The 10481-nt window shown below is 52.6% G+C and overlaps 1 protein-coding gene across 1 annotated transcript; it reads left to right on the top strand.

Moving 5' to 3' along the window:
* Positions 1-3445: 3445 nt before the first annotated feature.
* Positions 3446-10196, top strand: Trnp1 (TMF1 regulated nuclear protein 1). Its single transcript, XM_021159270.2, has 2 exons — positions 3446-4345; positions 9981-10196. Exon 1 carries the CDS (start codon positions 3518-3520, stop codon positions 4187-4189), a length of 672 nt encoding a protein of 223 aa, XP_021014929.1. The 5' UTR covers positions 3446-3517; the 3' UTR covers positions 4190-4345; positions 9981-10196.
* The last annotated feature ends 285 nt before the right edge of the window (positions 10197-10481 follow it).

Raw genomic sequence — 10481 nt, 5'->3', positions numbered from 1 at the left:
CAGTGTACTAACAGGTGGTTGGCTGTGGTTTCCTATCCATTCCTGGGAGTGTGGAGACACACAAGATGACAGGACAATGGGCGGTCGCCAGCCCTCTCTACCGGTCTCCTGCACGGGCACTTCTACCATGAATCTGCCCCCATCTCTGCATTATTCACATGACTCATCCTGCTGTTCTCAGTTGAAATACCACCTCCTGCACCTCATCTGGGCAATGTGTTCCTGTAGGCTCTTTCTCCCGTGCAGGTACAAATGGTATGGAACTGCCCTCTGATCACCTGTCAATGTGCTCCACCCCCTGAGGTCACCAATGGCAGGGCTTTTCCCATTAATGGATGGACTCCCCCCCCCAACCCCCACCCCAGTCAGCCAGCCCACCAGAGGAGGAGAGTGAAGTGAGGAGAGGAAAATGCATGAGCGAAGGCAAGAGAGGATGTCTCCATGCCAGTGGTGCCTGCCTCAATCTAAGCAAGTGTTTATTAGGTCGGTGGTATTGCTCTGTGGTGGAACTCTTGCCTAGTGCGCGCATGCACACACACACACACACACACCGCACACACGAGTGCTTTTAGACCCAAGCACTCTATTAAATGTCAAAAGATTCCATCAAAGGAAAAGCTAGTATAGAAAGGAGACTACAGCAGTAATGATAACAAATGTGTGTGTATGTGTATACGAACACACACACACATATATTAGTGCACATATATAGCGTATCCTATACATGTATACACAGAGGATAGGAAAAAAATATTGAATGCCTGACGTAATGGTAAATGCCTTTAATTCCAATACTTGGGAGATAGAGGCAGGCATCTATCTGTGAATTCAAGGCCAGCCTGGTCTACATAGTCAACTTCAGGTTAGCCAAGATTACATAGTAATATCCTGTCTTAAAAATGTTTATAAAGAGGCAGGCGGATTTTTGAGTTCGAGGCCAGCCTGGTCTACAAAGTGAGCTCCAGGACAGCCAGAGCTATAAAGAGAAACCCTGTCTCGACAAACCAAAAAAAAAAAATGTTTATAAGTTGTTATTTATTATAATTGTGGCAAGTTTGTTTATAAGTGTGTGTGTAAATGTGCCTGTATGTTTGTGTGATGTGTGTGTGTATGTCTGAGTGGTGTTGATGTGCATGTGTTGTGTGTGTATGTGTGTGAGTGGTGGTGGTGGTGGTGTGTGTTGTGTGTGTGTGTGTGTTTGTGTGTTGTGTGTATGAGTGGTGTTGGTGTGTGGGGGTGTGTATGTGAGTGGTATGTGTGTGTGTGTATATGTGTGAGTGGTGTTGGTGTGTGTGTGTATGTTTGTGGTGTGTGTGTGTGTGAGAGTGGTGAGTGTCTCACAGGGAGCTTTCAGGAGTTGGCTTTCTTTCCCCCATGAATTCTGGGGACGGAAATCACGTTGTCAGGCTTGTGCGGCGTGTACTTTAGCTGACAAGCCATCTGGCCGACTCTGCTCTTCATCTTTTTGAGACAGGGTCTCTTACTACAGGTTAGACTGGCCTGGGACTCAGTCCGTGGCCCAGACTGGCCTCTGACTCACAGCCTTCTGATTGCCTAACCCTCCTGAACACTGGGATATCAGCTGTGAGCCACTTCACGCAGCTCAATCAGGTGACTTTGAGGGCCATTAGTTTCCTATTGGGAAGAAAAGCCTGCTGCCGCCACGTCTAAGGGCTGATGTGAAGGGACAGAGAACACAGTGCACTCAGTGAACACTTATTTAGTTATTTGGATTCTGAGACAGAGCTCATGTAGCCCAGGCTAGCCCGGTGCTTGCTCTCCTGTCTTCTTGTCTGCCTTTCATGTGCTGGACGACAGGCATGGCTGCTTTGTTGTTTCTGTTTTTATCTGCTGCTGGGGATTGAACCCAGCTTTACTGAGGCACACTACCAGCCCCTCGTAAATATGCTTTGATCATCTTTGCCCTCTTAGAGAGACCAATATACAAGGTCTCTGGAAGGATTTGCAATCCAGATCTGACAGGTTCCCTGGAACTAACCAATGGTGGGGGTTTCCCCACATACATACCTCCCTTTTTTCTTCTTTCTTTTTTTCCTTTTTCTTTTCTCTCAAGACAGGGTTTCTCTGTGTAGCCCTGGCTGTCCTTCTCTGGGATCTACTCCTGTTCACTGAACACCCCTTTACTACTGTGAGTCCTCCCGTCCCGCTTCTCTGAATCTAACTCCCTTCACCCTCCTTCCCTTGCTCTGAGAGCTGCTTCTGTGGAGATTCGCTGTCGTGCCTAGAGTTCCTGTCACTTAATTAAAAGGCACCTGTAAGCACTTAGAGGTGGGCGGACCCGGGGGTCGGAGGGACTGGGGCTTTCCTCCCCCTACTAGTCAGATTCTTCTTCATATTTTTTGACCCTTACGGCGCTGGCCACACCTTTGGCAGATCCTTTGAAACCCGAGGACCAGCTGCAGTCCTTCCCAATGGAGTTCAGAGCTTCCTTCCTGTGCCCTGGGGACCTTGCCCTCTCCTATTGTGAACCCCTCCAATCTCTGAGGGCGCTTTCAAATAGATACAATCGGAGGTAAAGCCCTTGGTGTCTGGGCCAGTACTTGGAAGGGGAACAGAAGGGCTATTTGTGCTGTGGGGAAAGTGGGCAGAGCTAGGATGGTTAAAATTCGAGATATGGAGTCGTGCTTGGTAATTGGAGGAATCCACGTATCTCAAGGGCTCTGATGAATGGTTGAGCTTGTTCGTTCATTTCCGTCCAGACTCAGCCACTGTCCTACAATTTGACATTGAGCAGGGCATCGCGGCTTCTTCTGAGTTTCTTTCCCCTTCCATTTAAAAGATACCAGGACTTGTGTCTTGTGGGCTAGCAGGTGCACACACAGGCAGAGTTGGAGCTGGAAAATAATTTTGCACACCTTGGGGTTCTCTAAGGGCCCCACGAAGGTTGGTGGACCAGAAGCAGCGGCTCTGGTGTTTGTTTTGCAAGCTAAGTGCCTTCCTGGTATGCGAGTAATCCAATCATATGCCCATCTTCCAGTGGACACCAGGCGTCTCTCTGCCTTAACCAACCCATAAACCCAGAGAGATGGGCGGGAAGGGCATCCTAGGAGACCCGGAGCGCTAAGTTCTAGGCTAGGCTCTCACTGCCACGCGGGCGGGGCAGGGGAGCAGAGGTGACACCCAGCCATTCTGGGTGGTGACTGAAATGTATGACTTTTAAGCATTACCATCGAAGTTTACTGAGGTGATTCCAGGCGAGGAAAGTGACCGTCACTTATGTACCCCAAATTTGGGATGATGCCCAAACGGAGCCAATCTGGGAGAAAGACAGGGAACTTGAAACACTTGGGGATACGCTCCCTGGCGGGAGGCAGGGCGGATTCAGGCACGAAAGTCTCGGATTGGCTGTGCTGCCATCGCTCCGCCCCATATGCTATAAGATGCTGGGCGGCGCGTGCGGCCTGGGTGTGGGCTCTGCGGCCGCCTCTCACTAGTCTCGTGCCCAGCATCTCTCCTCCCCACGCACCGACAGCCCTGGGCCGCCGCGGGGCGGGGGATGCCGGGCTGCCGGATCAGCGCCTGCGGCCCAGGGGCCCAGGAAGGGACGGCAGAACCGGGGTCGCCCCCGCCGCCACCCCGGGAGCCCCTGCCGTCCCTCCAGCCCCCTTCCCCATCGTCGACCTCGACTCCGACCCCCACTAAGTCACCGCCCTTACCCGAGGCGGCCGAGACACCCGTGGAAGGGCAGGAGCTGCAGCGCTGGCGCCAGGGTGCTAGTGGGGGGTCTGGGGGCGCGGGCCCGGCGGGGATCGCGGGCGCGGCGGCGGGGGCAGGGGCCCGTGCGCTGGAGCTGGCCGAAGCGCGGCGGCGACTGCTAGAAGTGGAGGGCCGCCGGCGCCTGGTGTCGGAGCTGGAGAGCCGGGTGCTGCAGCTGCACCGAGTCTTCTTGGCTGCGGAGCTGCGCCTGGCGCATCGCGCCGAGAGCCTGAGCCGCCTGAGCGGCGGCGTGGCCCAGGCCGAGCTCTACCTGGCTGCGCACGGGTCGCGTCTCAAGAAGGGTGCGCGCCGCGGTCGCCGGGGTCGTCCCCCGGCGCTGCTGGCGTCCGCGCTGGGCCTGGGGAGCTGCGTGCCCTGGGGCGCAGGGCGGCTACGGCGGGGCCAGGGCCCGGAGCCCGACTCGCCCTTCCGCCGCAGCCCGCCCCGCGGTCCCGCCTCCCCCCAGCGCTGACCTCAGTACCCCGGACCCCTGGCCTCCCGAGGCAGGCGAGTCTCCAGGTGCGGGAGGACGGACGGACGGACGGATCCAGGTGCTGGCTAGATGGACGGCGTCATCTCCGCGGAGGAGTCAGCGGGGGTCCATGGGGGCCCTGAAAGTGACACTGAGGTGCGGTGTTGTTGACTGGTGTTTTTTTGGATACAGCATGTGTCTGTGTTGAGGAGTGTAGGATCCGGGATCTTCCATGTCTGGGCTGGCATCTGTGGGGCTCTGATAGAGCTGTCCTTTTTTTTTTTTTTTTCGTGGCTGGTTAGATGACAGTGCCAAGTCCCCTTATAGAGATGAACTAGTGGAAGGTGTTCGGCTTCCGGAGGGATTTGGTGGCAAACTTTAACCAGCTGGAGCTTGCTGCAATATTGCAACATCTGCTCCCTCACCTGTGCTAGTGTGGTCTCTCCTGGGTCCCCTGGGACTGTAAAAACCCTGCCCTCAAAGTTGCTGGTTTCTACACAGCCCAGCTCCATCCCTTGCAAGGAGAAGAAGAATAAAGTCCCAGGATGGAGGAGGGAGGGCTGGCTCAGGGCTGTATGACTGGATTCTCCTCTGAGTCTGGGACTCCCATTGGAGGAGACAGATACCCGGAGAGGTTGAAGGTTTGTCCCCATCATACTTAGGCCTCTCTGCTTCTAGGGCACAGCGTTTCCCATACTCCTAATGATTTTGGTATCTGCTTACAGCCCGATGGAGATATTCAGGATGAGTTGTTTGTCACCTGCTCAGCTAGCAGCCCTCCCCAAGGCATCTCTAAGATGGCTCTGCCAGGGATGGAGCCAGGTGACACTCTTTAACAGCCCCAAGGGAGCAGGCATGGCATCAGCTTCCAGAAAGGGGGGCCTTAAAGGGCCAGACTGGAAATGCCACCTGCTTCTTCCTGACTGGATGCCCTTCGGGTCCCTATTCCCCTGTCCCCACTCAGCTGTGAGGGACCTGGCTGCAGAGAGTGTGTACAACCACCTCTGAGGAGTTGCTATGGGGAAGCTGAAACAGGGCCTAGAATTCTTTTTCCCACTGTAAGGCATGATTGGCTATTTTACTCATGTAAGTCACACCTAGGGATGGACCGGCTCAGCCCCTGCTTATTTAAAATCCTTGTTTTACAAACTGGAAAAGGGATTTCTCAAGGTCACATGAGAGAGAGAGAGAGAGAGAGAGAGAGAGAGAGAGAGAGGAGGTGGGGTAAAGGAGAGGGGAGGGGAGCCTGGTCCTAGGCTTGTGTGTATCCTTTTCATTCTGTTCTAGTAGTTACGGAGAGCAGACCTCTGGACCCTGTCTACAGTGACCTAGGACAATGCTGTCCCCTCTCTGGCTGGACCCTGTCCACAGTGACCTAGAACAATGCTGTCCCCTCTCTGGATCAGTTTCTTCACATCTCTGAATATTGTTGTCCCTCCTGTCAGGCTTGAGAAGGGAGAGGAGGAAGAGAAGGATGTCAGAATCACATGAATGCTGTCATCCTGTGAGTGAGGTGTATTGTTGTGACAGGCAGGGATCCTCAGATGAACCTGTTCCCCCCATCAGACCTTCCCCTGCACAGGTAACACACTGCTGGGATCTCAGAAGACCTTCTGAATGCCTTCTTACCTGGAAATCTCAGAACTTCTGAGAAAGCCATAGCCCAGGGGTAGAGTGGGAACTCGGGCTTAACCTGGCCTTCCCAGAGAAGGATTTATTGAAGTTTCCAGGTTATTTTGGAGTTCTGAGGGCCAGAGAACACAGAACTTCCTGGAGGTGACAGCTGGAGCTCTGGCTGCAGTAAGCTGGGCCGCCGCCAGGACCACGGGTTTCTGGTTTGCAGGGCTGAGGCCCTTGATCCGAAGGAGCTTTTTAGCTAATGGCATAGAGTGCTTTCTGTCATCACCGTCAGGACTTTCTCTGGGGTTTATTGTAATCAGCTTTGACCTGATTCAGAGGTGGCGTGGGTGGACACATGAAGAGTTAGAGATGATACCTGCTGGAGATGGGTGGGTGGGTAGGTGGGGGGTACAAGCAGTTCTGGCCCCTCCCTCCCCTTCAAGAAGCCAGGCTGCTCCCTCGACAAAAAAAAAAAAAAAAAAAAAAAAGGTCTGTGCCAGGGCACACAGCTCAGTGACTTGAATCTCAGGCCGTCAACCTTCTCAACCAATGAAAAGTCAAAAGTCAGCTTCTAACCCTGCCTGGCCCTCCTAGGATCCTGTGTAGCATTCCTGGGTCTGTTCCATTCTCTCCTAACTGACAGACACCGATCACCACTTACTCCAGGGGTTTCGGGAGGAAGCATACAGCAGAGGGGCTTTGCTTAGAAGGCTTGCCTTCCAGTTCTCTTCCAGGTAGCTCCCTGGGTGTCACCACCCCAGGAAACCTAATTGGGGCTCAGGTTATTTTAATTTTAATTTTTTTGAGACAGGCTTGCCTTAACTTCCATAGGTAGTTGGGAATGACCTTGAATCTTTTTTAAAACATTAATTATTTATGAATGTATGCATACAGGAGTGTGTGTGTGTTGGGGGTGGAGCAGGCAATTGCCACAGTGATGTGTTGAGATCAGAGGAAAAATTACAGGAAGGAACACATTCTCTTTTCTACCGAGGGAGTCCCAAAGATTGAGCTCACGTGGTCAGGCCTGGTGGCAGGCACCTTCACCTGAACTACCTGTCTAGTCCCAACCGAGAACTGTGTTCCCTTGCCACTACCTCCAAAGTGATGGGGTTTCAGGTGCGCACCCCCACCATACTGTGCTTATGTAGAGTGCTAATGTTGGACCCAGGGTCTGGTGCGTGCGGGGCAAGCACTCTAGCAATTGAACCACATCCCAGCCTCTGGAAATTATGTTGTAGCACTTGGCTAATATTACTCTAGCCCTGAGCACAAAGCAGTCTTTCCACGTGACTTCTTGAACTTACAAAACAAAACAAAACAGGGCCTCACTGTGTAGCTCTGGCTGAAAACTTTCTTGATGGCCCCTAGCCTGCAGATGGGGCAAGATCAGGGACCCTTGGGATCTGTGCATTGAGGACTCAACCAGTGAATCCAGTTAAGAGATAGGAGACGACCAAGCCCTTTTGCTCTCTTTGGCTGGGCCCAGCAGTTTGGTTGTGCCACCAGAGGGCAGTGTGGAGCTGCTTCGTGAGAGTTGGGGGCGGGACCTGGGACGCTCTTAGTTCCTGGTGACCCGGTCCTCAGTCATTCTTGTTTGTGGTGCTGGGGCTTTCAACGGCTTTGGACTATGAGAGTCTGCAGAATAACCTGGAGATGGTGGCACAGGCCTTTAATCCTGGCACTCGAGAGGCAGCGGCGGCAAAGGCAGGTGGATCTTGAGGCCAGCTGAGTCTACAGAATGAGTTTCAGGATAACCAGGGCTACATAGAGAAATGTCGGAAAACCAAACCAAACCAACCAAACAAACAAACAAACAAACAAACAAGTCGGCAGAAGAAGCGGTGGCGGTGGTTTCTCCGGCCCTTTAATAAAGGCGGCTTCCAGCTTGGCTGGGCTGGGCTGGGCTTCTGAACTGTATCCATTATCCCTGGGTGCGAAACTCTAGGAGAGGCACTGGAGAGAGCCTAGTAGGAAAGACTTGCTTGAACTGGGCTTCCACCGGAGCCAGTTCTGTATTCACAGATTTGTTCCACTGATGACAGCAACTGGTCCTGCCGCCACCTAACGACCAAGGTGGCCTCCTAGAGATTAGGCTGAAGCGACTGGTCCAGGCTGAGGTGTTCCAGACCTTCAGTGGGCAGAGTCCTGGGTGCACTGACGTCTCAGCAGTAGAGGAGACTGGGGGGGGGGGTGGAGGAAGTACTTAGGATAGCTGGGAAATCCCCAGCCCAGTTCTTCCATTATTCTCTGACTACACCCTGGCAAGTCGAAAGCCCTTAGTTCTGAGTTCTAGATTAACTATTTCCCTTACAGCAGGCACCATGCTAGGCAGTCTACATCCATTTTCCATTCACATTCTTTCTAATCCCCTTCAAGTCTGCTGAGGTGGGCACATGGCTTCCTTAAAGGTGTAGAACCTGTAATTCTATAACTGTAGTTCTGTGGGCTAATGACAGCACTGTTTGGGGGGATTACTTTTAAGGGATCAGATCCTGGGAAGGAAAGTATGAGATGCTGGGGGTGGGTGGGTGGCAAAGTGTGTCTTGTGTCTGCCCCCTTCCCCAGAACTGGACACACCCTTGCCAGTTTGTCTGGGTTCTGGTGTTGAGTCAAGCTGATTCAGCATACCTGGCTTATGGCAAGGGTGGACCAAAGGTGTTCAGGGCTGCATGTGGGGCTGAGGCTTGCCTCTGGCTGTCTCCCCTCCCTGAAGACCTGGGCAGGAATGGTTGCTGCCAAGAGAGCACAGAGCTTTGGATGGCAGGAGAGGCGCTGGAATTAAAGGTGTGCACCACCACCACTGGCCTTGAAGAAAGAGAGAGAGAGAGAAGAAGAAGGAGGAGGAGGAAGAGGAGGAAGAGGAGGAGGAAGAGAGAGAGAAGAAGAAGAAAAGAAGGAGGAGGAGGAGGAGGAAGAGGAGGAGGAGAAAGAAAAGAACGAAAGAAAGAAAGAAAAATTTTTATTTTAAATAATGTGTATGTATGTATGCAGGTACTCTGGAGGACAGATGTGTTGGAGTCCCCAGAGGTGGAGTACAGGCTTTTGTGGCTGTTTGACATTGGTTCTAGGAACTGAATTTTAGTTCTATACAAGAGCAGCCCATGCTCTTAACTTCTGAGCCATCTCTGCAGCCCTTGAATTTTGAGGGAGGTCAGGACACTAGAGAGGATCGAACGTCTCAGTATAAGAAGTCTTACTGAGCTGGGCGGTGGTGGCGCACGCCTTTAATCCCAGCACTTGGGAGGCAGAGGCAGGCGGATTTCTGAGTTTGAGGTCAGCCTGGTCTACAGAGTAAGTTCCAGGACAGCCAGGGCTACACAGAGAAACCCTATCTCAAAAAAATAAAAACAAACAAACAAAAAATGTTCTACAGAGTCAGGCAAAGGTGGCACATATCTTGAATCCCAGCATTCGGGAGGCAGAGGCAGGTGGATGTCTTGAGTTTGAGGCCAGTCTGGTCTAAGAGCTAGTTCTAGGACAGCCAAGGCTACACAGAGAAACCCAAAAACCCAAACAAACCATAAATGAATGAATGAGTGAATGAATGAATGAAAGAAGTGGTCCTACTGAGTGCCACACACATACGGGGACTCTGTGAATGATGGGACCACTCTGCCTAGGACAGGAGAGACAAAGACAGCAGCATCAGAGGGCCAGTGCAAAACCTTGGTGTCACTAGAGGAACAGTTCTCAAACTGTGGGTCCAACCCTTTTTTTTGGGGGGGGGGCTGCGTATCAGATATTTACATTATGATGCATAAAAGTAGCAAAGTTAGTTTTGAGGTATCGACAGAATATGTTTATGGTTGGGGGACGGTCACTGTATAAAAGGGGCCCAGCGTTAGGAAGGTTGAGAACCACTGCTCACATGCATCACCATATCAGGAGTCCCTGCCTCAGCCCCGGGGAGCGCCATAAGGGGAGGGGTGGGGGAGGGGCGGGCTCTTCATTACAGGAACATTCCATTCCCACTGCTCAGACTGATGGGGATTCCAGCCAAGGACAAAGACCCAAGGGAACCTCTGCTTCTCCAAGCCCTTTCCACAGCAAGCCCTCTTGCCCTGTCTCCCCGTGATGAGCCTTCTCAAAGAGACAGATGTGGAAGTTCTGGGTGGGGCAGGGCAGCTTCTGGAAAAGATAATTAAGGCTCTTGACATTATTCTTCCAGCTCCTCAGAGGCTCCACTCTATGGGTTTGGACTGACTTCTGCATTCCGCACCTTCTCTGGATACCCTGCCTTCAGGAAGACTTCCAGGACTGACTGTACCCAGTCTCGGGCGCCCTCCTCCCAGGAGCCCTTACAGTGGCAAGGGACTGGGTCCTGGGAACTTGCTCCACTCTGCATTGCTTCCCATACACTGTATTTGCCTTTGCTTATACAGAGACCAGAGATGCTCTCAGATTAGCATACGAGACCGCAGCAAACATTGCCAGTGTGACGGAGAGAAGAATTTCTTCTTAAAGATAGACTCCTTGTTCTGACACATCACGGAGTCCCTGTCATCACAAGTCACAGTGTAGCTGAAGTCCCCATCGTCCCTTCTATGTCCAGCAGATCCAGGAGGCCTCTTTGAGGCAAATCACTGCTGTAGGAAACCCCCATTTTCCTTTCCCCACTATCCTTGTCCTCCCCCTGTGCGTGAGGACATGCCTGTAGCCCCTTGCAGAC

The sequence above is a fragment of the Mus caroli genome, chromosome 4, assembly GCF_900094665.2.
Source record: "Mus caroli chromosome 4, CAROLI_EIJ_v1.1, whole genome shotgun sequence".
NCBI classification, from domain to species: domain Eukaryota; kingdom Metazoa; phylum Chordata; class Mammalia; order Rodentia; family Muridae; genus Mus; species Mus caroli.
This window is presented reverse-complemented; position numbering and strand designations above follow the sequence as displayed.

Coding starts and splice junctions, on each gene's coding strand:
- Trnp1 (XM_021159270.2), top strand. CDS start 3,518: ATGCCGGGCTGCCGGATCAGCGCCTGCGGCCCAGGGGCCCAGGAAGGG.